General features: G+C 43.4%; 1 protein-coding gene across 2 annotated transcripts; it reads left to right on the top strand.

Moving 5' to 3' along the window:
* Positions 1–27,034, top strand: tesk2 (testis associated actin remodelling kinase 2). Of its 2 annotated transcripts, XM_068571203.1 has the most exons (14): positions 1–408; positions 3,338–3,495; positions 3,618–3,788; positions 4,508–4,627; positions 9,863–9,984; positions 12,315–12,363; positions 17,032–17,178; positions 18,383–18,465; positions 20,554–20,638; positions 20,953–21,036; positions 21,745–21,831; positions 23,298–23,436; positions 25,280–25,819; positions 26,507–27,034. In XM_068571203.1, the coding sequence occupies exons 3-14, from the start codon at positions 3,666–3,668 to the stop codon at positions 26,821–26,823; spliced, it is 1,896 nt and encodes a 631-aa protein (XP_068427304.1). In that variant the 5' UTR covers positions 1–408; positions 3,338–3,495; positions 3,618–3,665; the 3' UTR covers positions 26,824–27,034. The 2 variants fall into 2 exon arrangements, with proteins under 2 accessions (XP_068427304.1, XP_068427302.1); XM_068571201.1 differs by having other exon boundaries at positions 3,338–3,788.
* The last annotated feature ends 316 nt before the right edge of the window (positions 27,035–27,350 follow it).

Below are 27,350 nucleotides of genomic sequence, written 5' to 3' on the forward strand. Positions count from 1 at the left end.
TGAGAGCGAAGAGACGACGGAGCTGTCAAACGGCAACAATCGGCTGAAATACAAACACACTCCCTGGAGGCGCAACAAACATCGCACTTTGCTCTCATGTGGCAACACGGACGACAGGAGCAGACTTCGACATCCCCCCTGAGCCTTCAACCTTTCGGGATGTGGACCGTTTAACCGCCCGGAGACGAAAGAAACTTCCCGTTTTTTTCTTCTTCTTGTGTGTGTTTGGTGGCTGCGGCTAACGTTTGTTAGCTCGTGGCTTAGCTCGAGTTTTGTTGACAAACCAGCCCCGTCGGCGCGACCCACTTTGCGGCCCACTTTGCTCTCTTCAGCGGGGGGTTTGCTTGTCGTTTTCCAGTACGGACATGGAACCCGACTGTTGTCAACATCTCCACCAAATGACACAAGGTAAGTCAGCTAAACTTTTATCAAGGAGCACCATATTATATGGACTGTTGACTGCTTTTGGTTTGTTTACATCGTGTCTCTGTCTGGCGTCGATCCAGCTTTCCTTCCTTCTTCCTCAGCCATCCTCTGCTCTTAATGGGACTTGTGTCGAGCGGTTTTTGGCAAGCATGGACTCATTAACCGTGCGTGGGATCAAGATAATGGGCAGGGTTTTTTTTTTATTTGTTTCCGCCCCATGGACTCGTTCATTACTTTAAAACCCTGGAAGAATGACAGGTATGCAGCGGCTCAGATATCGCTGCAGTTCATTCAACACAATAGATTGTAGTCAGATAAGAGGCTTCTCTCCACTTTCTGTTGAATGTGACCTCTTGCTCATTTACTTGACAAAGATTGCTTCTTTGTGTGTGTGTGTGTGTGTGTGTGTGTGTGTGTGTGTGTGTGTGTGTGTGTGTGCGTGTGTGTGTGTGTGTGTGTGTGTGTGTGTGTGAACTGAGACCTCAACTATCTGAATACTAAAATCCACACAGTACTCTGAGAAGTTTGTTTTTAATAGTTTAAAAAAAGAGAACACATCTCCTGTTTCTTTCTGTAAATCAGTGACACACACACACACACACACACACACACACCCCCACAAACACATTACTGTCTCTCACAAACGCCCATTTAATTGCTCTTGCCCTTCAGAGACACTTTAACCCTTTCTGCAACCTGTCATTATAACATCACTTAACTCTTGATTCATCGCTGACATTTTCTATTAGTCTGTAATCCACACAGCTGGATGCTGTTTCAGTCCCCCCCCCCCCCCCCAAAAAACTATACAGTTGAACCAGTTTGGCCTGAGGCTGATTTGGAGATGTCCCATCTGTTTTGAAGTAGCAAAAAGCCACATTTTACAGACCCTTTTCCATGCTGAGTCCCTTTGCTGTGGTGTCATAAATCCATGCCCTTTGAATATGCAGCAGGCTATAGTTCAGAAACAAATATAGTGTTGCACGCTGGCTTGACAATTGTATTGGTTCTAATCACTTGATTTAAGAAGATTTCCTGCAGTCATATATCATATTGCACAACATTCCAGGACTGCGTGATGTCTTTAATTTTGTGGCTCGGATAGCTTTAAGTTTGTTGACGGACTGATGATGTCTCTTTTTGAATGTTTACCGCAGAAGTGGGCGTTAAAGTTTCTTTCTGGTGGTCAGCAGCATACTGCTTCGGGCTGGGAAGGCCGTCCCGATTAAAGATTTATTTTTACCCGCCCGCGGTATCTTCGAGAACACCACAGAGTTCAGCATATTCAGTAGTTTGCCTCATTTGCATGACTGAAATTCTAGTCAGCGTAGGAAGTTTGTGTTTTAGTCAGAATCGGTGGCTTTGGCTGCTGCTGTAGGTGAGTGTGGGCACACAAGCTCTTCTTTGTGGCTTCTAGCTGTTTGTTGAATCAACGATGAAATCATATCTTATTCAGATTCAATGGCGTAGACAACATGTGTGTCTCCGCATTGGTGAAGCTACTCAAATGAGAAGGAATAGCATCGGCCCAGGCACTTGAGGCTTGCATTTTCTTTGGCACTCTGCGCTTTCATTTCTGCCGGACGATTCCAACAAGGCAGAAAATGAAGTGCCATTAAAGAGTGAATAAAAAAGTTGAGGTTAAAAAGCCTTTTATGGATATGGCCGGGAAAGAGAATGATGTCAGAAGTTGTCCACTAGATCAGCAGAAACTCTCCAGTCCGGTGTCTGTGATTCTGTGCCCAAACAGCATCTGTTTGCGTCACCTCAATGCTGTTTTTAGTGTATTCCTTTTAAATTTACAGTTACTGGAATACGCTTGACTGAACGATTCCAGTTGTGTCTCACGAACACACGTTGTACATTTCCGATTACATCAGACATATATGACTGCTGTGTTTTATTGCTGTGTGGGCAGGAGGGTAATCTACACGATGGCTGGCTAAGTAGCATTACAAGTGATAGTGTGAACTCAATTACCTTTTTATAATAATATGCCTCGTTGTGGGACACAAGTACTTGAAGGAGTAGCTCAAACACCAAGGAAAAGTTGGTTTACGTTAAAAAAAAGTCCTTAATCCCAAGGTGATTTAGTCCAACTAACAGTCCAAATCCAACAGATATTCAACTTCCAATCATGGACATCAGTGAAAAGCAGAAAACCTTGCAATGAATGGGTTGGAACAAACAAAATGTTCCGCATTTCTTGCTTAATTTCACGTCATTTCTGCGTCAACGATACCTCAAATGATTAATCAATGACCAAAATAGTTGCAAATTCATCTTCTGCCAATCGTTACATGTGTTCTCCGGAGTTGTCTCGTAAAAAAAATTAACAAAAGTTATGTTGACATCCAGTGTTACCCAACAAAGTTGAGTTTTTCCTCCAACTGTCGTTCAAAGTATTGGAGAAAAAAACCCATTCACAACCATGAGATCGCTCCGTGGAATACAATGTTCTTGAAAGTTAGATATGAAAGCCACATTGTTTAGGAGTATAAAGACCTTCAGCCACAGGCTCCCTTTCCTGTTACCCTTTGTACCCTGCTGATTTTGTTTTGGATGGCAGAAAGGTCCAGGACCTGAGCTATTCCTTGGCTAATCTCCCATAATTGGACAATCGGCCCCTATTACAGCCATTACATTTGGGCCTGTTGAGCAATAGTGGCTTGTCCCATCCATCCCTAGGCAAGGCCCCGGCTCCAGCTCCAGCTGCCATGAAGTAGCCAAACCTTTAAAGAAAGTATAGCACGACCGATTTGTTTGGATATTTGAACGTGGCGGTAATGTGTCGTGCTTCACTGTGAGAATGCACAACTGTTAATCCATGACCAATAAACCCAACCACAGTACTCTTTATATAAAACCACACAAATGACCCTATGTTATATTTTCTCTCTCCTTTCTCTAGGTCTCCAAAGGATCACAATACACCTGTCAAATATGTGAAGACCCTCTCATCCTGGTGGACTCCCCTCTTACAAGCAGTGAGGAACTGGACCAGGAGGAGAGCATCTTGGACCCGGCCAGGGTGTGTCAGCAGGGGTGCCTTCAACCCAAAATATTAACGTACGGTCTGTGCGTGTGACGTGTTCTCTCCCAGGACACAAACGGAGGAAAGTCTGTGCTGCCGTAGAACTGTCGGCGCCCTCAAAACAATCAAGTCCTCATGTCATGTGGGTACATTACAGAAAAAGGCCCACATTACCCTCACTGGTATCGCCGTCTTTCACGTCACCATGGACCGGAATAAACGCAACTCCATCGCCGGGCTTCCTACGCGACCCGAACGTAACAACGAGGACAGGGATGGTTTCGGAGGGGTAGCGGGCAGCGAGATGGGCATGGGCCCGCCCTCACAGGTCAGTCGCTGTCTTCATTTTTATGAGTACGACACATTTCACATGTGCAGAGCATACAGAACTTTATGGTACACATGGTTAGGAGTTAAAGGGATGGAATCATATTGTTTCTTTCTTGTCAACAATGTTGAGTTGTGACACACACACTATATTAATAACCAGCTGTATGAGCTTGTGATAATTGTGATGTCGTCAGTTCACGTCTGGATCCACAGGTGTCCACAGGTGTAATGCATTATGTGAAGTTTAAGGATGCTTATTGTCGCCGCCGATCGGTCTGATAACGATTGTTGCTGTTTTATTTTTGTAACTGAATAGTGTGCCATAAGGCGGGAAATTGTATGTATGATAATAATAATCATTATCATCATCGTCAACCATTTCACACTTTTTTTTTGCCCAATCCGTGGTTTTAGATATTCTGTGCAATAATAAACAGATTTTTTTCAATAAATGGAAGCATTGGAGATTGTTTGAGTGTAAAATATTCAGTTTTAATACAGATGAACATGATAATCAATGTTCTTGGAAGGTTTTGAGGGGTGAGAGGTTTGAGGAAAAATCTGTGAGTGCTTGTCCAGTCAGTCTGCAGTTTCTGTCCTTCTCGTTATTGTCCCACTTCAAGGCAACATTATCTCCCTCTGTCTCCATTATCTGCAGCATGCCCATCAGATAAAGACCGTAACCTGTTGATACCAGTCAGTTCTTGTCTTCTCCAGGTGGGCAGGGTGTGGCCATCCTCCTACAGAGCCCTCATCAGTGCCTTCTCCTGTCTGACTCGGCTTGATGACTTCACCTGTGAGTGGATTGGCTCTGGATTCTTCTCCGATGTCTATAAGGTGGGTGGAGATTACAGGTTTTTGTTTTGCTCTTCTCTTTTCCTAAGAGGCTCTCCTCGACTGTCTCGCCTTTTTCTCGCTTGGCTTTAAAAAAAAAAATCTTTTGCCCCTCTCGATCTTTGTTGTTGGAGCTCATGTTCTATTCATGCCTCCCTCTGTCGCGTCCATCCAGGCCGGTTTATTATCGGCCAGACAGTCTGTCGGGATCGCACATGCTCATTTGAGCCGATTGATTTATTTTTCCTGCTACGTGACAAAAGTCGCGCTTGTGCCTTTCGTGCAATCGTCACAATGAATAGTTGTAGGAATGAAAGGGAGCTTGTCGTGCACGACCTTTGCTCGAACATAGCATTTATACATGTACTTGAACTGTGAAGTAATATCCCATATGATTTAATCATGTCAGGTTAATATGCTTGGTGGGTCAAAGACGGCTCACTCGGACAGTTTTAGGTCAAGTTGGACTGCAGTCGCTTCCAAAGACATCACTCAAACGCCGACTTATTGACCCTGTTAATCGTTCTGTCCTCCTCCAGCCAAGGATGTTTGGCATTATTTCTTTGGTTGTTGACGTAAAAAAAAATCAAACATCAGCGGATACTTATATTTAGTCTCGCTCGTTGTATCAACAAGGGCACATTTTGTCATGAATCCCGCGTGACGTAGATAAGGAATCGAGGAAAGGAGGCTGAAAGAAGCGAGCGTGGCCTTGACGTTGTGATTTCTGGATGTACACGCGAGGCTAACCTCTTGTTATGTAAAGGCGTAACGCAGAGAATAAAGTCGACAAGCATGTAAGGGAATGGTTGTGGTCTCTCGCACATGAATGGAAGTAATCGGATTATTGAAGAATAATGGCCTCGAAATTGCTTCGGATGACATCAATTTTGCAGTATTTATTAATTATGTATTATCATTTACGAGGGCTTCTACTTTTATGCCACTAGCGTGTGTGTTTATTGGAATTGTAATATGGTCTGGGTGCACAACAATAAGCCCTCCACAGTACATCTATGTAACAGTAGATCTCTATTGGATTGGTAAAGTGGTTCGAAATTCAGTTTCCATTGTGTCTCGCTGTCGGGCTCCAGCTCCGGGTTGGGCTGATTGATGATCGTGTTGATGGGGTCTGACAGCTACTGGTGAGTGTTGGGATGGCTCAGGTTTGACCTTTTTTTTTTTTAAAGATATGCATTGGATCAAATCCTGGCATATTATAATAAATTGTTATTAGCCGTATTAAACCTTTTTTATTAAGCCAATCAGCACTTTGTTGAAAGCTCGATCACAGCGCTATGAGTGAGTGAGCTGCAGAGACATCCACATCGACGGTGCGTATCAGTGAAACCAGTTCAACTGCTTGGGATTAAACGGCGGTCACTTTACTATCGTGTGAACTGCATTTTGTCTTCATCATTTTGTTGGTGACCTGAGTGAAGAGAAGCCGCCCAGATACCGACCATTACTGTCCGCCACACCACTTCCACTGTGACGCTCCTCTCGCCATTGATATTCTACAGATTATATAAAACACTATGAGACTATAAACCATTGTAAACCATTATACACCAACACTGGTGGACATTGTGATGCAGGTTGTACATTGTCTTGCGTGTCTATTTAAGGCTACGTGTGCAGTTTTATCTTGTATGTAGGCGGAGAGTTCAACTATGGCCATGATGACTCATAATGAGGATTAATTGTTTCAAATCAGAAGTGAGAAGAACAACGTCCTTTTTCTCGATCTGGGATGGATCGTGTGCACACATTTCTTGACCACCTAAAACCAGTTGAGGCTCTAATAAACCCTCGGACACAATTTTAAACTTCAAACACACCAACACATTGACGTGGGCCGTGTTTCTGCTATGCAATTGATTCTAAGTACCACCTTATTCTCTCTAGTGGAGTGATGGAAATATCTGTTTAATCCAGTTTTTCAGTAAGAGACAGAGAGGAATGCATAGGTAGAAAGAGAGAGAGACGAGGAAATGGAGCAGAATGATGGAAAGCTTTAAGTCAAGGAGGACGATGACGGACAGAGACCAAGGAACAAAAAGGCGGGGAAATTAATGGTGACAGAGGTTGAGGCTAAGCGGCGGAGGGACCGGTGGAGAAAAAAGCTACTGATGTGGGAGCGCATGGGAAGGGGGTTGAATGAGTATTGAAGGAGGATGAAACATGGGAATGTTTTCCGGGAGTCTAAAGAGTACAGTTCAGGAGGAGGTAGAGGTTTTCTGGAGCTTCGGCTAGTGACAGGAGGAGAAAAGGGACTTCTTGGGTATATTTTCAATGTATATTTTAAATGTGCAGTGGTGAAAACAGGAGAAGTGAGGGTGTAAGACAGGGGAGGAGAAGAAGAAGAAGAACTTGGGGTTGAGTACTGGGGGGAGATGAGTAGATGAGGATTAGGGGCGGCGGTTTGTTGCAGAAGGCCACAGCGAGGAGGAGAACGAGGGGGATCAGGAATACATGCAGATGGGGGGATGTGAAGAGTGAGGAATAGAGGTTGGGGGGGTGGGGGGGGTGGAGGAGGATATACGGATGTGGGGGAGGAGGCCTTCAGAGGAGTGGCCATCTGTTGTTTCGGGCCGTCCTGCGGTGGAGACTGTCGGCTCTTAGCCAGGCCCCCTTTCCTTTGAACTTGAACAGAGCGATTTTTGTCTCTACACAGGCGAGACAGACAGAGTAAGAGAGAGCAACTCCCATAATCCGAGTCCAAATCTGTGATCTGTATATATAGAGGGAGGAATTTCATGTCTCCAAGCGGATACAGCCATTGCCGTTCATTTAAAGTTCTCCTGTATAATCCGTATCAACTAGTCAATGTATACCTGCTGTGAATGAAACTGCCCATCCGTCGTGTCACCGGCGTATACCGTGACCGTGATAACGGAGGAGAGCCATTGTTAGACCATCGGCACCGCCTCGCTGTTGTGATCGCTTTCACTCATAAACATGAACATAAACGGATAATGCTTTTGTGTGTGATAAAAGTGTTGGACCGAGGCATTGTCCAATGGGCTCCTGGCACTGCGGAACTTTTGATGCCTTCTGGGACTTTTCCTCCCTCATGTGACTTTGTACGCTCACAAACACGCTCAATAATATCACGAGAATTATATATATATGTATCCGCGACCCCTAGATATCCTCTGGCGACTCCCTCGGGCCGTCCCAACCCAGAAAACCGCCGCGGTAGAGGATGATGTAAAGCCTCCCGCTGTTAAACAGGACCGTCAGTGTCTTTGGTCGCATATTTCCATAGATACATGTTTCCAGGTTTGTTTTTCCTGGTCCGAGCCGCTCTCTCCCTCGAGAGAGAGAGACCTGTTTGCAATGATTACCCAAGAAAAATGCGGCTTATCCAAATTATGCTCCACCATTTTTTTTCTAAGGTACCCACACACAAACATGTCTAATCACATATTATTATTCTTGTTTTCAACAACTAAACACACTGTGTCACAAATGCATGGTGGTAGCATTGACGCAACCCCCTCTTTTTCATACATCATGTCTTCTGGCGGTTAGAAACAGTCGTGCTGTGACCACGGCTGTAATGTGACAGTAAGCAGCGGCTCTGTTTTGCATGTGTATATATGATGCTTCCAAATGATTTCCTCTCCTGCGGAGCTCTGGGTAACATTCGAATAGGCTCTTTGTCGCTTCTCTCTGCCTTCAGACACAGGAGTACTGTGTTAAAAAGCAGCATCATGCTCTGATGAGGTTTCTTGCTATCAGGAAGTTACTGAGCAAGTGTCTGCACTGCAGCAGCTTCTAAGTTATTTGGAGTGCGGCTCTCTGTGGTTTGCAGGTTGATATTTCCTATTTGCATGCACGTGATTCTGAAAATAATGCATGCAATGCTTCGCCGTGCTCGTGAAACCTGCGTCGTGAAGACATCAGGTCACTTTACTGCTCCTGAAGGCCGCTGAAGTGGTCGGGGCGGCGTCTTCAACGGGAGCCAACATTTACAGCAAACTCATTTGTGTGTGCCTCATTTAGCGAGATTAACTGTGTTTGGTGCTCTTTCAGAGGCTTTGCACCCGGTTCAATTGACCGCGGTTATTTTTGGGAAGCGAATGTCGGTGTGTTTGGAGCGACTCCAATTCAAAATATTTCACTCTTGAACACATGACTCATGTAAAAGGAATGTTAGGAGTGTTTTTATTCATTTCTATTTTGTATTACCATACAGACACTATGCACTATTTATTTAATTCTGTCACACTTCTTTTGTCTTTATGTATGTTAACTTGCTGTTGCTCCACATTGTCTGTTATATTGTTCTAATGACATTACTTTAAAATAAAAGCGTGCAATATGCTGATTTTTACTTCATTATTGAAATTGGTGCATAATGCGATAAATCGCAGAAAAATCATGCAACTAATCGTTTACATTTTTTCAACTTTGCCCAGCCCTACTTTTAATCTTTAAACCCATTATCAACAGAAAACCAGTGCTGTATGCTGAATATAGTATAAACGGCCATTCATGCCGAGATATACGACACATATCCACCTGCGTCACATGTGCAGTTCATGAAACAGTCTGCACATTGTTCATATGTGAACATGCATCATTTTTATAACGCATTTGATCAACTTTCACCTCCTGGTACACAACAGCTGACTGTTCATGTTGTTGCTTGGACTTTTCTTCAACCCGACATCGTTAACATCTAGCTTCAATACGAATTCAGTAATATTAATAGTTCATGAGGATCTCTGGTTGTAGCCACACGTGTACTGTTCGCTGGGGAAGAGCTTGGGTGTCGTCTTCATGTCGTGACCCGTCTCCTGCTTGCCTTTCCACCAGAGGCATGCTGGGAACGGCTCCAGCCAGCCATGGATGGATGGATGGATGGTGATGCTACCACCATCTAACAATGAGATGGAAACTAAAATCAATGTTATACAACATTGATTGTGTATCTCTGGTGGTCGGCACATCTACTTTGTCATGGCTGGTCAGCGGCGGCTGACCTCATTTCAGTTCTTTGTGAGCTGCCGTCCTTTTCCGCTTCCTCTGTTTTTTTTTCTCTGCTGCATGAGCCAGAAGTAAAGCATAATAGAAACACACCGTTCATGTGTTGATTTATTTAGTCTTACATAATCCCAGTTTTAGCAGCCACCAGAATATAGTTAACTTAAGTGCAGTTACTGGGATTTATCCTTTTTTGTCTTTGTCGCCCGTAACTTTATTTTTTCACCTTGATTTGTTTTCCAGGTACGTCATCGCGCCTCGGACCAAGTCATGGCTCTGAAGATGAACAAGCTCAGCAGCAACAGGGCGAACATGTTGAGAGAGGTCCAGCTAATGAACCGGCTCTGCCATCCGCACATACTCAGGTTGGTAACTGAATAATTAACAACACTAATTAGATCTTAGGGACTTTCTAAGAAGGGTTTAGATGTTCAGATCTCACAAACTGAGCTCATTCAATGAGGGGAAAAACAAAACAAATTAGAACCCATCAGAAAGCAATTTAAAGCCACATTTATTGGGCTCGTAAAACAAAGCAAGCCACTATATTTTTAATCATTGTCAGACTGAATTGTTCCATTATCTTGTGACATCAGCATCCTTGTAAAACGTGGTGATTGTTTAAAGGTCACGCATAAGTCCATTGTAACAGATTCAACAGTAAGATTTGGTATAAATAAATGAATCACTTTACAGTCAGCTTATTTTAAGGTTTAACGGTTGAGGACTGCTAATAATAGATTGAGAGAAAAATCCCCTTTATTTCCACACAAATGACGTTACTCTTCATATTAGTAACTTCCCTTCAACACCTCCCCCTATTTAGTGATATGATATTAGTGTCGGCCTCTCTCAGTTGCTCATGAGTGTGTGGCAGTGACCCGTTTCCTCTGGGGTTGGCTAGAAACTGTGTCAACCTCAGAGCCTATCAAGTGTCAGCTCCTGTCAGAGCTGCAGAAGCCGCCTGCAGGCCGAAAAAAAGCGAGGAGGACCTTCTCTGTCCCCAGTGATGCTGCGAACAGTCGGGGACATTTTTCTTTCAAGGGGTTTCCATTCAAAAGAAATGAGCAAAGCGTGATGGTGTGTGAGGCCCCGTACGGCTGACCCTGCGGCTCCAGGAGGAAGCATCAATGGCAAGCTGTGTACAGCAGCAGCCGCATCATATAAACAACATATTTTTGTGACCTCGCCACTCAGAATTTATTTAAATAGCCAATTTAAAAACAACCAGAGGTGCTTCTTCGCAAAGTGAAAGTAAACAGCGGGTAAAAGTTCATGACAAAAAACAGCAATATTTTATCAGATGTGCACGGGGCAATTTGTTAAAAATGTATGATTTCAAATGCTGAAAGTTTAAAACTACTAGGAGCAAACAAAGGCCGTTGAGAACAAGAGTGTTTGGAGGTTTGTGTGAAACTGCTTTTGGCCGCGACGACGCTGCTCACAGATGGAACCAACTTCCTGATGATAAACAAAGGCGCCCCGACTCTAGCCGGCCTGTAATGTGGCTTTTGTCTAGCTTCAGTTCACTGTCTTCGCTGCATTTTGTGTCCTTTTTATATTGAGGTTCGGGAAATGTGTTTTGTATTTTATTTCTTTTCATAATCTTTTTTTAATTGTGTTTTTTTTAATTTTTTAATTGTTCCTCTGATGCCCTCTTATGTAAAAACACTGTAAGCCGCCTCTGTGTTTTTAAAAGGTGCTGTACAAATAATAAACGGGGCCTTGCAATTTATGACAGGAAAAAGGGAAAGTCTGTTGACTAAATAAAACTTTTATGGCAACGAGAGTCCAAATGACTTCAGCGCCTTAGAATAGCATCGCTGTTCACTTTTTATGTTTTTCGTAAACACTTTCTGTCCAGATCACATTCTGGGCTGCTGGGTGGGAGAGTGTGTGTGTGCGTGTGTGTGCGTGTGCATGTTTATCAACATGCACACACATGCATAAACGTGTGTGTGTTTGTGTACTTGTGCACACTCTCACACACACACAGGCAGTATCTTTTACAATGCCATCATTGTTGAGCCAAGTGGATTGTGCGAGTGTGTCTGTGCGTTAACAAGCAGACACTGAGGGGGTCATTGTTAGCTAAAAACCCAACAAGGACCCACAAAGTCGACCTTTTTCATTGCCTTGAGACTTACGAGGCCTTCGACGCTGCTCGTGAACAAAGCTGCTCGCCGCGCACACGTTGTTTCACTCAAGTTGAAGGGGTGCACTGTCCTTTTTTGGGGGGTTTTAGGATATTTTCCAACACACACACACACACACAACCCAAAGAGCATTGGTTTTATTCAGAAAGTATAAATTGATAGGCTCGGTTTAGGGAGAAATGGATGGTATGCAGAAAAAGCAGCCGAGCTGTTATTACCCCGCTGATAACAGACAGACTGCCAGTGATCACTTGTCTGGTCTTGCCCGCTGGAATCTTCATCTTTACTCAACTCCTCTTCCTGCTTCCTCTGTTTACTCACAGCACACAAGGCCATGTGCGTGTTTTGTGTCCATGTTTTCATTTACATGACCCTGTGGAGCGAGCGCTCGGGCCTGAGAGAGACTAAAAGCTGCTCTGTGAGGATAAGTGACACGGCCTCAATACCCTTCATTTGAACTGTTTACCTTGTGTCATCTCAGAGATTAAATCGCGGCGTTATGAGGACTTCATCTTTACATCTCTTCTGTGGTTTTGCAGGTTCAAGGGAGTGTGTGTCCACGAGGGCCAGCTGCACGCTCTGACCGAGGTATGAAAGCACACTGCTTGAGCGGTAAAGTACAAACGCATCATACGTGTCTATTAATGAACTGGGCCGCTGTGTTCGAATGCTTATCGTGTGAGAGAGAGACGGAGGGAGCGATAATTTGATACAAGCAGCTGATACAATTCTCCAGAGAAGCTCGATGTCGGTTATATTTCTCTCCTTCGTGTAAAAAGTCGGTGGTACAGAAGGTCAGACATAGCTGTCCTTTTTTGGAGGAGAAATGAGAGACACAAATATAAGCTGAAAAGTAATTAACGGGACATTCCTGTTGTAGCGAGTTGCTCCTTGGATTACTTTTCTAGAAGACACCGAGCGCTTCTAAAAGAGGATATTTGTGTCTGTGTTGTAACTCATGTGAGATCAATACTTCTCAAGACCACCGTGAATAATGTGGAAACTCACGAGTCTGACAAACACAGAAGTCTGCAAATATACAAAAAATACAATTATGCGATTAATTTAAAAGGTAAAATGTTGAAATGTTTGGCCCCTGTTGTTGTCAATCTGATTGAAACACATTTTTTCTTGACTCCTGTACAGCACTTTGTGACATTTGTCTGTGAAAAGTGCAATATGAATAAACTTGACCTACTTTACTTAAAAAAAATCTGCAACTATTTTGACATTTTCTGGTCCCTCTCGTCTCAAATGCATTATGGGAAACAGTTTTTTTTTTTTACCACTTAGGTCTCTGGAATATTGTTGTGGGTATTTAGTTTCTTCATTATTTTCTTCCAAAAGACCTGGGTGGGTAGTAACATTGTAAAAACCAGGTAGAGAACACAAGATTTAAATAATTATCCAGCCCACTGTTGCCGATTACTTTCCGATGAAAGCAGCAAGCAGCTCCAAAAATCGATCTATTGTTTGCTGTGTGTTGGAAAGGACAGCTTCATGCCATATCGGGGTGCACAAACCGCACAGAGACACACATTCACGACGGCTGTAACTGTAAACACGTTATGTGGCACAAAACACTCGATTCATCGCAGTTTAAAGAAAGCGTGCACTGTTGGAAATGCTTCCAGGCGCACGCACATGTGCGTGGTTATGCTGCTGCGGCGCCGTGAATGCACATATTGTCCCGTCCCCTCTCCCCGAGTCGCACAAACAAAGACAAACACCAACTTTCTGCAGGAACAGAGCACATCTTGAGACGGCAAATGCACACGGACACATTTCTCTTCCTATACAGCCGCGGTTGCAAAGTGAATCCGAGCGTTGTGTTCGGGACGCCCGTATAAATATACACGCGCACGCCGCGGTAGGTCTTGTTTTCCCGCCGCGAGGTAAACAGATCCTGTTGTGTGGTGTCAGGAGCAGACCGAATACCTCTGACCCTGGGAGCAAGCGCCTGCTGTTTTGTTACCTGACCTCTCGCCATGAGGCCGCGCTCGGAGGAAATGGAGAATTAAGTTCCCGCGTTGCCCCGAGCTACCTCAAGAAACTCATCTCCCTCACACAGACGCATGCAAATCCACAGACCACTGCAGAATAAACACTAAGTATAAGCAAAAGAAAACACCTTTTACTTTAGTGAACTTCAGATTAGGAACAACGTGCAAACAACATCCTTCCTGGATATCCCTCTTCCACGAAGCTGTCCGTTAAGCAGCGAGCCGGATTTGAGTTTTTATCCGTCGGCTCAGATTCAGACTTCAGAGTCGAGGGTCCAATTCTTTCATTGCTGTCGTGATAATCATTGCTTTCTGTTCATGATATGCATAGTGGCCATTTGTCCAGCAAATCAGAAGGAAAAATAAATATAAACTAAAGAAAGTAAACTGGGTTTGTGGAGCCAAATGAATGCATTTATGCAGGATTACGTTTTTTGTGAATATTTAGAAACTCCCCATGCTGCCTCTCCTGTGCTAGTAAAAAACATAGGCCTACCCAGGTGCATGCTGGTCCTACAGCAGCCGACTCCTAGATATAAACCCCAGGGGCCCACGGCATTACCCAATCAATAAACCGATAAGTAAACACAGACAACAACAACAAATAATTAAACTAAGCTATGAAAAAAACTAAATAAGCAAACAACTAGAATAAATACACAATACTACCTGTGATTAAAATAATTTAATATCCAATAAAAAAAGCATACACTTCATTTCACAGCACTACTTGGCCCGTCTTCAAGGCACCCCAGGGTGCAGCGTTGCCCTCTTATAGACGCTCTGAGCACCAAGCCTCCGCTGACCCTCCATCCGACGCACTTCATAGGAAATGCTCCTGCGAGCATAATCTGGGCTAATGGTAATTCATGACCCCCTTGGCAGGATTATGCTGCTGTTTGAAGCGGCTCCCGGCGAACAAGGATGTTTTTTGTTCGAGCGTTTGCTTTCAAACCCAAAAACACCGAATCCTGAAGGTGTCTCATAAAAAAAAAAAAACAAATGTCTGAAACGGCTCAAAACATTGTGCTCCGCCGAGCGCTTACTGCGGTGTGACTGCGGTGTGACTGTGGTGTGTGTGTCCCAGAAACTCGACCAAAACAGGATGACGCAAAATTCCAGGAAAAATGCCGGAATAAGAGGCTTTTTTTTTCTCTCAATGCGACTTTACTCCCCCATTCGGTTACTTCCAGTGCTCAGCAGGTGCACTCTCTTCCCCCTGAACCGTGTGACGTCCACGTTGGAGCAGGCACACGTTGCCACTCGCTGCGTTTTCAATGAGCGTGAGAATGAAGTGGCTGCTGGCGAGATCCTGAACGAGATGACAAAAGGAATGAAGTTGGATTAGTCTGAGTTGTAATTGTCTCGCCGGTGGAGTTTCTCTCTTTCAAGCAGGCAGACAACGGATGTGGGGAACTGAGGAATTTGTTGGACAAATACTGTGATCCTCTGACATTTTGAATTGGGGTGTGTCTCTGTGTGTGTGTCTGTGTGTGTGTCAGGACATGTGATTTAGGGAGCTTAGCCCTCTGAGGTCTGAGGTCATTTTCTTGATTTCACACTTGCATATGATAGATATGCAAGTGTTTTACATCTACAAAACACAGAATAATCTCAGCTCTCTGTATAAGGAGGCACCATTGTCCTAAGGCACAACTGTAAAGTGATAATATGGCCCCAAAGCTGAAAAACTTGGGGCGTAAGTATTGGTTTATCTTTTGTTACTTGAGTCCACAGACCTTTTGGCATCTCAAAGTAATAGCAATACATAAAAAAGACACAATAGATATGGCAGATTATTCATGTCTGCATTGGAATATTTTGAATGCCTGTTTTATTCTATTGGATCCAAAGATAAATTCATTTATTTAAATAAGAGTTTGAAGCTAATGCAATGATTGGAGGCCTAAAATGTTGATCATCTGTGAGACATTTGACTCTGAGCTTCAATCCAATATGAATTTATTTAGCGTCAGGTCAGTTATCTGTGTTATTTTCTCTTTTTTCATACCAAATGTTTAAATATTTGAGTGGCCCAGAGAGATGGCGTGATTACGTAAATTCGGCTGGGAAAGTCACGCACAGCTTAGTAAAGAATAATCTTTGTTGTAAGCAGGCAGCTCATTGTCTCGGTCGGGTTATGTCTTTACCCATTTACCAAGACGACATTAATTTAACATTCACTGTTTTAAAAAAGAAGAAGAAAAAGGATGAGACTATTTAAAAATTAGAATTAATCCGGACAGACATTTGTCTTTGGCTCCAAGCAGCTGAATCTCTGAAATTACTTTAAATTTACAATGTGAAATTTGAAAGAAACCTGCAATAGCCTCAAGAGATAAAACCAGTCGCAACATATTCGTCCCCAATATAATCCTACCGTACAATATTACGCTGTGCTGTTTTTATTTGAATGGAGTTTCCTCCATCGCGTGAAGAGGTGGAGACCTCCTCCCTTCAACATCCGCCCGCTTATGTCCTAATTCTGTGCATGTCAGTCCCACCGCAGCGCCCTTCATCCCATCTCAGCTCCAGCTAGTTAGCCACTGTGATGTGTGACGTGGGATTAGCGCGTCTGTGTGTCTGTGTGTCTGCATGCGATCGAGCGGCAAGGTCAGACAAGTTATTCTGGATCAAAGCCGACAGGCCGAGCGAGCGAAGGACCCCGGATACTTTTAAACCCACTGAGCTGATTCGTCCTCTGGGGCCGCCGCATCTTCGGCCTGATCAGACGATTGGAAACTATCAGTTGTGTGAGCCAGATGAACACAGTTTTATTCAGCCAATTTGCTCGATACATCCCCCCCTCGCCCCTCAGGCCTGTCACCAGTCAGTCACCCAGCAGGATGCACTGGTTCATTATGTCACCAGTTGATTTTCAGGGCAACTAACCAGTCTGTTGTTTCTGTCACTGCGAGTGTTATATTGCTACGATTTAGATTGTCGACGCTACGTTTGCAACGTCTCACGTTTCGATTCCTGTGAAAAGGAGTAAACGTCTCCCCGGATCGACGGTACGGTGGCTCAGTGTGGCCAAACGAGCACAATGTGCCTTTATCAGCTAGAGAACGTCTACTGTAATCTTTGGCAAAGGATGTCGTTTTAATGTCTTCGATACATAGATTCTGAAGCTCATATCAGTTTCTAAGTATATGAAGTGTATATAAGTGTGTACAGTGAGTTAAAACATGTCCATGTTTGTATTAATATAGACCTTTCTCATTTCCCCGTGCGTCTCTCTCTCTCTCTCCAGTACATCAACGGTGGAAACCTGGAGCAGCTTCTCGACAGCAACAAACACCTGAGTTGGCCCACGAGGGTGAAACTGGCCTCCGAGATCGCCGGCGGTTTGGCCTACCTGCACTCTAAAGGCATATTCCACCGGGACCTCACCTCCAAGGTTAGCTCGACGGCTAATCGGTTGCTAATCGGAGAAACCGATGCTCTGAACAGAACCGCAGGCCTTCTCTGTGGCCTCAAGTATTTGACTTTGGCTGCTTTTTGTGTTGAGTACAATTCAGTAGATACTCAAATATTCGTGGTTTCGACAGCTCAGAGTGTAATATCTATGTTTGGGCTCAGGGTGATGCAGTGATATCTGAACATAAGGCTTGTCTGATGATGTCAGATGCTCTTTGACTCCTGGACCCGTTGACCTCTGTGTGAAGAACACAGCGCCGCAGTCAGATGTGATAATCTGTACCAGGCAGCTTCTAGTTTTCCAACTTGACCCGGAGCCATGTTGGCATTGGAGCTGGCAGAGAACGGAGGGGGAGGTTGCAGCCGCCTTCGCTCTGCTGCAGACTCGTATCCGTTGCCTCTCTGAGCGGAGAATAAAAGAAAAGAAATGGTGCGGTCATAGCCTCGCAGATTATAGTTCCTCAAATGAACACAAAGAGCATTTGTTTACGGCTCATACCTCAGTCATGAAGCTCCAAAGACAAAGCAACTGTTAGTATTTTTATATGTTAAAACCAGTGTTATGCACTGTGGCTTTATGCTGTGTTCTGTAGATTATGGAGCTACATGTAGATATGTGTCCTATCATTGTATTTAATGTATAAACTACAGAGGGATAAGGCTCTGTCCAGAGATTTAAAGGGCAAGGGGACGTTTCAGATGTAACGTATCAGAGATGGTGCAGCAGTAAATTGTAGAAATACATTGTGAGTATGTGGAACATCAACTATTAAATTCAGCATGTCAGCTTGTGAGCTGACACGTTATTGTGCAAATGAAGTTCACGTGAGTTTTTTTTTTTTTTTTTTAGTGCAATTACATAACGGCTCTGATATTATTAACGACCGTTGCAACATGGACAGAAACAGCTGATTCACAGATAGTTCCTTTTTCAGTGAAGAGGAAGAGTCCAAACGTCGAAGCGTTGCAAATTTATCTTCTGTTATTTCCTATTTTTGATGTACACAGAACGAGAAGGACGATATTACTAAAGGCCCGAGTTTAATCAGGAAGTGGAGGTTTTGGCTCACAAATTGTTGTCCGACAAAAGTTTTTTTTTTTCTTTCTTCCTCCTTTAATCACTTAGTGTCCCAACTTCCTCAATGAAACGTGAGAAAAATCGTAACGCTTTTCTGTATTCACAGAACTGCCTGATCAAATGTGAGGACAACAGCTACACAGCCGTGGTGGGAGACTTTGGCCTTGCAGAAAAGATCCCCACCAATCCGTAAGGAGGTTTCTTTCATTTATACAGACTCAACATACTAACAGTATATTGTTTTAATGCTCATTTCCATTCATATTCAACGGTATGTCTATTCACAGAGGATGTAGGGTTCTATTTTGGGATTGAAACTGTAATATATAAGCAAATAAAAAGAGACTAAATACAATTTATACGTAATATCGACAAAGACTAAATAAATATACTAAATAAAATGGATTTTAAATTCTAAGAATTGGAACATTACTTCGATAAGGCATTCTAGGATTATTGGCTTTTACCTTTTGGAGGTAGTAGGACTTAAAAAAAAGGCTAATTTGTTTCATAGTAAGTGTCTTACTCACTCATTAGTTTGATATTAGCATTGAACGTAGCAAGAAATGGGCTGTTTTTGTTTTTTACTTTGGTGGTCTACGGTGGCTGAGATAGCACAAAAGGCATTCAAATGTAATTTCCCATTTCCCCAATATTCAAACTGCTATAAAAACAAATCCTTACATTTGTAAAGTAAAATTACAATGCAGTCTTGTTCAGGGGGACATCTTCAAACAGCTATGAAAGCATATTGTGACATTATGAATATCATGATGTCATTGAAGCAATTTTCTCCAAAACTGTACAGTAAAATCTCAAGGCCATACACATGGACATAGCACAGGTGCACCTGAACAAGACGGCATTGTAATTGTACAAATGTAAGGATCTGTTTTTAGTTTAAGGATATGCCGTTTGAATATGAATATCATCATTTCATTTGACCTTTTGAGCTCGGCCTCTCTGCGCTGCCTACCGCCCCGTACCGTAACATCTTGAATAGAGGTGCATTCAGAATTGCAATTGAGGCTCACTCGGCGGACGTGGGCTCACTTGACCGCAGTGATTTTGTAGCTGAGCCTCGAGCTTCTCTAGTCAACTCCTGTCAGCCTCAACGATTGGGACACGAACCCGTGAACTACCTGCCGATCCCTAAACCGTGCACAGACAGCTCGTGTGTGTGAGAGGCTGAAGAACAAATCAGTTAAAGCTCATCAAAAAGAAGACAGACAAGAAGAATACTAGACTTATTTAGGTGGTGAAACACGACTCCAGTAGAGCGGCGTTGCTCTGTGTCTGCTCGACCGGGCGGGTTGTTGGCATGTAAGCAACACCAATTTAATAATCCAGTGATGTGGTGCAGCAAAACCCTTCAGAGCTCCAAAACAACTTAATTATTTCACCATTAGTGCTGTGTCATTGTTGAAGCTGCACTTGCCCCTCGTTCTACACCAGCGGTCAATCTTCTCACAGATCAGCGATGAAGTGTAACATCTGGTGCGACGTATTTTAAATGTCCACTTAAAAAGAGAAACTGTCCGAAATGTTGTTTTTTTTCTGCTCTCCGCTACATGTTTCTTTCAGTTCCAGCTATTTGTAACTCCCTTCTTCGGCGTGTTCCTCCTCCTCCTCCTCATACCGGGCGCAGGGTTATTTATTAACACGTGGGTCTGCCGCCGACATGAACAGTAGGCCGCGCAGATCACATACCTAACGTTAGTGTTTTGATAACAGGAGGATGCCGTCGGTGCAGCGTTGCTTTTTATTTTTATTGCCGCAGTGGCACAATGGAGGCGGGGGAGGACATCTTCAGAGACAGAGTTGATACGACTCAGACGTATTAACATGTATTTAATATTGTTTATCTTCGCACTATCTGTGCGTGGGTATTTGGTGGTTGAAGGGCGCCTTTATTTCACAAAACACTTTTTTTTTTTTTGGCCATAACCGAAGAATTTATCTTTGTCTTGATAGGATAAAATCTTTACCGTATGAATCTGAACCGAGCGGAGCAGCCGGGACGCAGTGGGCTTTTTGGCTTCTTTTATCTCGCTCGTATTAATGTTACATATTAAAGAAAAGACTTCACACACTCCCACAAATGCCCTCAACGCTTCGGCGTTCGCTCGGCTCGGCCTACGTGGGTTTTTATTCCACGGGAACACAGAGTTCAGGAGTCGCCTCGCAGCCTTCTGGAGTTTCTTTGAATTTTCCCGACACCAATGGCTTCCTCATTATAATTGTGAAACATATTGTGTGTGATTGTTGTGTGTTTAGTGCCGAAGTGGAGAAGCTGTCGGTGGTGGGCTCGCCCTTCTGGATGGCTCCAGAGGTCCTGAGAAACGAACCCTACGACGAGAAGGTAGAATCCCCAACTTTGACCTCTAACCTAATGGGCAAGTAATGGAATTAACCGATAATAACCGCCTATTTTAATATTTCTCTTTACTATGTTTTACCTCACTAATATTGAGTATTACTTCTTAGATACCCAACACTTATCTACTCATGTACTGTATGTTTATATCTTTACTCTATTGTACATAAGTTAGGGAATATCAGGGAGCTCCTCAAATGTTCCACATCCTAATAAAAGCAGTTTGACGTTCATGAAACCAGCGAGGAGCTTCTTTCTCCGGCGTTTGCGTGTCTCAGTGTGCGTCTCTCTGCTTTCAGACCGACGTCTTCTCCTACGGGATAATCCTGTGTGAGATCATCGCGAGGGTCCAGGCGGACCCGGACTTCCTGCCCCGCACCGAGGTGAGCGCTCCTCTACTTTCACCTCGTTCCCTCCACCTCGAAAAACTGCAACAGAACTGAAATTATTGTTCATCCGATCAAACATAGCTTATAATTCACGTTATATTGTGGTATTTGTGATGCACCTGTTTGTTTTTCAGGTGTAAAGGGATCCTTATCGACCATATTTACACATTATCTTAAAAGACAAACGTGGGTTATTGTAAAAGAGGTAGATTTAAAAGGCCAGTCTTTAGGATTTAGGAGGATTTTTGGTTTTGCCAGAATATAATATTAATGTGTTTTCTCTATTATATGATCATTTCAAAATAAGAATTGTTGTGTTTTCAAATATTGTTATTGTATTCAGGCCTCGAATCAACCGCAGCGATCAGTGCAGGTTTTTTTAATGCACATTTTGACAGTTTTGTAAAAATGAATATAAAACTGAGCTTTTAGAAACCCACAGGGACATTTTTCCCACACAGTGTTATTCAAAATGTCAAAGCCAAAATGCAAACTTGGCAGTCGGCGGGGGCGTGCCGGAGGGATTAGTTTGACATGAAGCTGGTTTTGGCAGAAGAGTTTCAGCCTGTCAAACATCCGATGAAGCCCCGTCTGTCTTTGTCTCCATCCCACTTTCAGACGTGTAAATAGGAACTTCCTGTTTAATAAATCTCTCCGTCGCTCTCCGTCTTCTCTCTCCTTCACCCCCCCCCTCCCGAGCAGAACTTCGGCCTGGACTATCACACGTTCCAGCACATGGTCGGAGACTGTCCGCATGACTTCCTCCAGCTGGCCTTCAACTGCTGCAACGTGAGTCCACCACACACACACACACACACACACACACACACACTCGCTCGCGTCCCACCACGTCCGTCTCAATGAAGACATTTCAGCGCCGTGACCCCTCGTCTGCTCGAGAAAGACCCAAAGAGCAATCGGCGAACGTCTCTCTCCTCTGTGTTTGAGGGTGAGACGTTTCCTATTGGTTCTTACTTATTTGGATGTCCACTGTTATTTTTAATTTCTTAAGTAACTATTATTTACTGTTCAGAAGAAAAAAGAGGGGCAATCTGATTATCTGAGTAATCTGATTTAGTTCACCATCCGGGTGGGTGTGTGTTGAGGGGAGTGGGTTTTTCTGCCTAGTAACTGGACCAGTTACTAGGCAGACTCTGCTGCTCTCAATAATCGAACAATCATTTGTTAAAAATAAAGTATTTGAGGAGGAACGTTAAGTAAATAAAACCAAAAGAAATTTCCCTCAGTTTAGTTTTGCTCACATCACAATCACTGGACTGGAATTGGGGATTTTTTTTTTTTAATTACGAGCCACAGAGGATGAGGGGATTAAAGATTTTGGGGCTCCCTGCTGATTGATCCTGTATTGGCTCCTCCATCTCTTCTCATCCTGGTCTGTTGTCTCGCTTTTATCATCTTTTTTCACCCTGAGCATCCCCACTGTAATTAATTTTCTTAATTAATTAATCAGCTGTTCATCTTGAGCCACATTTTCATCCCCCGTCTGTTTTTTTTTTCACTCCCTCTCCCGTTCCTCCTCCAAACTGTTTGTCTACTTCTCTTCCTGCAAATGTTGTTTTACTTCCCCCTTTTTTTCCATCTTCAACTTTAGTCCATCATTTTCCTCACTTTTAAATATTTTCAACAAAGACGCCTGATGCAACATCTTGACTTTCCTTTTGTGTCGTTGTGGACAAAAAGCTATAAAATATGACAATATAATCTTTTATTAGTCTCAAAGTGGGGAAATTACTGGATTACAGCAGCATTGCACACATGAGACACACAGTAGTTGAAAAATAAGTAATATAAATAAAGTAATAACAACAGTAAAGAAGAATAGAGTACCTTTTAAAAACTTTAACAAACTTTAGGGGAGGTTTTCTTTTGTACCACTTTAAGCTGAGGAACAGGATGCTTTCAATGAAGTGACAGTAAAAGCCATAAAACAATCTCCCTATGTGTCATAAAACAAGATAGTAGATAATAGTTTCCTGGCAAACCAACTTGTAAAATAAAATGAAAACGCTTTTGCATTGCTGTAATGTTTAATAAACATGATATTATTGTATGAATGTTACATGCAGCACCTTCAGCACCTTTTTTTAAATGGAAAGTGAGCTTGCTGGTGTATGTTTTGCTTTTCCCTGATAATAATAATCCGATGGGTGCAATCCATCCCTTCTTCTGCACTATCTTACTGTGAATAAATCTCATGTTCCTGCATGTTTTTCTTCTTCCTCTCCTTCCTCCAGATGGACCCTAAACTCCGTCCTTCCTTCCCAGACATCGTCAGGCACTTCGAGGGGATTCTCGCCGGCCTTAAAGTCGAAGAGATGGAGCACGAGTGCAACCAGCTCGGCGGAGACAACGACAAGAAGACGGCGTGCAAAGGTAACGTCTCAGAGGATTTGTCATTTCGCCGTTCGCTTTTACAGCCGAATAAAAAGTCCCCTCCCATAGTTTACAAGACGACCTGCAAATTCCTGTGAATGCATCATCCTGTAATATCAAAGGAACAAAGGAAGGCAGCAGAAAGCTATTCTACATCCTCCTCCGGCCTTTAGCCTCCGGGCTCTGCTCGTCCTCTTCTCCATCCGGACCGTCAGCCGCTCAGCCGATCAATAGTTCGCTTGTCATCCCCCCCGTCGGTTCCTTTTTAGCAAAGCCTGCTGCTGTTGCTGTTTCCACGTTCGGTTCAGTCACTTACAAGCAAACTGGAGAATCAAGAGAGTAAAAACCTCTTTTTTTTCTTCCCTTCTCCATCTGGAATCCTGTGTTCTTTGCACTCCAGTAAGCAATTCAGTAAAAAAAAATCTGTTCCAGCATTTAACTGTATCGCACTTCAAAAGAAGCCTTTGGTTGCTGATAATATAAACTTCCCCGTGACTTAAGAGGAACACTGATATTGTAATGCGTGCTTTGAGATACCTGATCCACGCGGGCCCAGGTCTCACTTCTAATTCGGTCCAGCGTATCGCCGCCTGCATGTCTGACCATCCGGGAGGCAGTAATGTTTTTGTTAAGAAGAGCCAAATGGCTCCTTTTCAATCGAGTGCTCCACTAGTGAAGGAGGAGAGCGCGAACATGTGACCTCACGGACTCTCGCAGGAGTCCACTTCAATCGAACCATGTTTGTAAAAGAGTTTTTTAGGCCCGTTGGCATCAGTAATACGTCTTAATGTTTGGAAAACATGACCCGGATCGGAGAGTTCTCGCTCGTCGGTCAACTATCGGAGGACATCGTGCGGTTGTTCTGCTCCACCTCCGCCTCCACATCCACCTCCACCCGCCTCGCTCTGGTTAGCTGATAAGAAAATGACCATTTCCTCAAAAGAAAACAGGTTCACTTATATAGTAGGGAATATTTCTGTTGCGTAACGACTTTTTATCCAAACATTTTGGCAGGTATCTTTTTTTTTTTTTTGGTCCCTTATGAGTCACATGAGTAATGTAATAATTCTCTCGGATGTTTCCCGTCCCCAATGAGACGCACAATCCCACAGAAGAGCAACACTTAATGAGTTTTCATGGTTTGTATCAACTTTGGGAATACAGATTTTTGCAAACTATAAAAATGACTAGTTTTGTGTCCATATCCACATCTTTCTTCATAATGTAATGACGAATAATCGCCGCAAACCCAGACTTTATCTAGTTTCAAAACTTGAACTTTTTTTTTCAGTCACTCAAATTCTTCCTAAGGTTGTTTTACTTGCTGTTTCAATGAAGGTTCATGAGAATATTAAGCTCCAACTATACTTCAAGTGGTGATTTTAGTTCAGAACGACACAGGATTTAGCCTTTATTGCCACCTAGTGGTGACATCAGATTATCTCTTTTACGTTACATTACATTTAGCTCATGCTTTTAACCAAAGTGACTTAGAATAAGTGCATGAGGACAAACTCAGAACAACAAGAATCAAGAAAGTCAAACTACGAAGTGCAAGAGTAAGCGCTACTAAAGCGCTATTAAAGCGCTATTAAAGTGCTATTAAAGTGCTACTAAAGCGCTACTAAAGCGCTATTAAAGTGCTATTAAAGCGCTACTACAGTGCAATATTCTTCATCAAGGTATAGTCCAAAAAGATGCTTCACTGTCAGCACTAGCAACAAAATATGATACGTCTATTTTAAATGGACATCTCTAGAATTAAAGCTCGTACATTTGACATTCAAATTTGATACATTTGTTTCAAAAAGTCTCACAAAAGGCGCCTCTCTCCTGGTTCAAGGTGAGAAGATCCAGGGCTTCAAGCGGCTGAATCCTCTCGGCTTCCAGGACGATAAAATCCCTCCGAAATCGCCGCGGCCTCGACGAAACATCTGGCTGAGCCGCAGCCAGTCGGACATCTTCTCGTGCAAACCGGGAAGGAAGGTCAACGTGCAGGACCCGTACTACAACCCGGCCGTGGCCCAGAGGGCGTCCAAAGCCCGCAAGGTCAACCCGTTCACCGCCCGAGAGGACCTTTGCGGGGGCAAGATCAAGTTCTTCGACGTGCCCAGCGCGTCCGTCTTCTCGCTGGTGTTTGACCTCCATTCGCCTCCGGGCAGCGCGTTCAGCAACCAGACGCCCGGCCGCGGGCCCGGAGGAGCCCAGCAGGCGACGTCGTACTGCTGGCGGCAGCTGCCGGGGAGACAGTGCCACTCGCTGCCGGTGTCCCCGCAGCTGCCGCGCTCCGACGTCTTCCGCCTCGCCACCGACGCCGGCGCCAACAACAACAACAACGGTTCTGTTACCTGTAACTCCAGCCAGCTGTCCACCACGCTGCCGGGTGAGTTGTACATGAGATGTCTCTGTTAGCGGTTAAATGTTAAAATGTTATGTTTTTTTTTCTTAAAACGTGAACCAGCAATGCAACATTATTTGGCATATATATTTTTTTTATGCACCTGATTTTGATCACGTTCATCATAAACCCATTAAAAAGAAAAAATCCATACAAGAAAATGTGGAATTATAAAGAGGAATGAATAAGTAAATAATAGAAATATGGATTTTTAATGTGGGACACGATAATAATGGGTAATATTTAAGTATATTAAAACAATATGGATTTATAAAGATAAATAATTAAATTATAATTAAATGGATGAATATAATAATAATAATATATAATGCATATATTTAACAACATAATAAATATAAGTATTTTATTTAATTAAGTTTTATAAGGATAAGAGTTCATAGATACTAAGCAAAAATTAACAAATATAGTTCTTTTTGCATCTTTTTTTGTCTTTACATTTTCACATTTTCCCACATTTATTTTCTCATTATTTTACAGATACATATATGTTTCATGGAACTCCTTCGAGTTCATGTCTGTTGGTTCAATCTGTACTTGGGTTTTTTGGCCGGCAGTTGCAGAAACCAAGCCGCGGGCTTTGGATAACGTAATACAACATAATAACATAATATAATAATTGGATAATAATCGTTCCCTTTTCTTTCTCCTCAGCAATTAACTTCAGGTCCGACGCGCCGCTGGCGGGGAACGACGTCCGGCAGAAAGCAGCGCTGAGCGTCTGGGCGATGAAATACGTCGTGGTCGAGATCCCACCTTACTGCAGGCAGCAAGGAGGGGAGGAGGACAGAGAGGGGGAGGGGCGGAAGGAAGAAAAGAGGGAGGGGCTTGAAGAGGGGGAGGAGCTTGAGGAGAACTGGTCTCTGGTGGTCCGGAGCGTTGAGAGAAACAGGGGCGAGGCGATGGACTGCTCCAGCATCCTGGAGGAAGAGGAGGAGCGGGAGCGAGGGACAGACCCCGGCCCCATGTAACGCACATGTAAATACACACCCACACACACACACACACACACACACACACACACACACACACACACACAGACAAGATGGAGGTGATGTGGTGCATTTGGACAAGAGAGCGAGGACTTTTTCCTGTGGATGGAGGACATGAAGGCTGCTGACTGACCGACCCAACGCATATAAAAACAAATTTGAGAAAGCAAAAAAAAATCTTTCAAGTGAATGTATCACGTGTTCATTCATAAATCAAGCACACACCTGGTGGAGATAAGTAAACTCCCTTTTCAAAGCTATTATCACCCAGGTGGGACAGGACAAGTCTCCATTCAGCATTTAAAAAACTACTTTCATCAACACAACGGACACTCGGCATAGAGATTATTTTTTTCCGAAAAGGTTGTTTATATTTAATATTGTGAATGATGTAGATTTTTTTCCTCCCTGTTTAAAGGCTTCTTATATTATGCGTCTTTTGTATGGAAATCCCTCGTGTCGTGTACGTGTGAGCGTGTAAAAATCAAAAGCTTGTGTTTTGACAC

The sequence above is a fragment of the Clinocottus analis genome, unplaced genomic scaffold (assembly GCF_023055335.1).
Source record: "Clinocottus analis isolate CAN_PGR_092001 unplaced genomic scaffold, fCliAna1.0.p SCAF_11, whole genome shotgun sequence".
Taxonomy (NCBI): Eukaryota; Metazoa; Chordata; class Actinopteri; order Perciformes; family Cottidae; genus Clinocottus; species Clinocottus analis.

Bases quoted from the DNA above. Each gene is read 5' to 3' on its own strand.
- tesk2 (XM_068571201.1), top strand. From the start codon at position 3,666: ATGGACCGGAATAAACGCAACTCCATCGCCGGGCTTCCTACGCGACCC. The intron at 23,437-25,279 runs GTAACGTCTCAG...TCCTGGTTCAAG, and splicing joins CAAGAAGACGGCGTGCAAAG to GTGAGAAGATCCAGGGCTTC. The intron at 25,820-26,506 runs GTGAGTTGTACA...CTTTCTCCTCAG, and splicing joins GCTGTCCACCACGCTGCCGG to CAATTAACTTCAGGTCCGAC.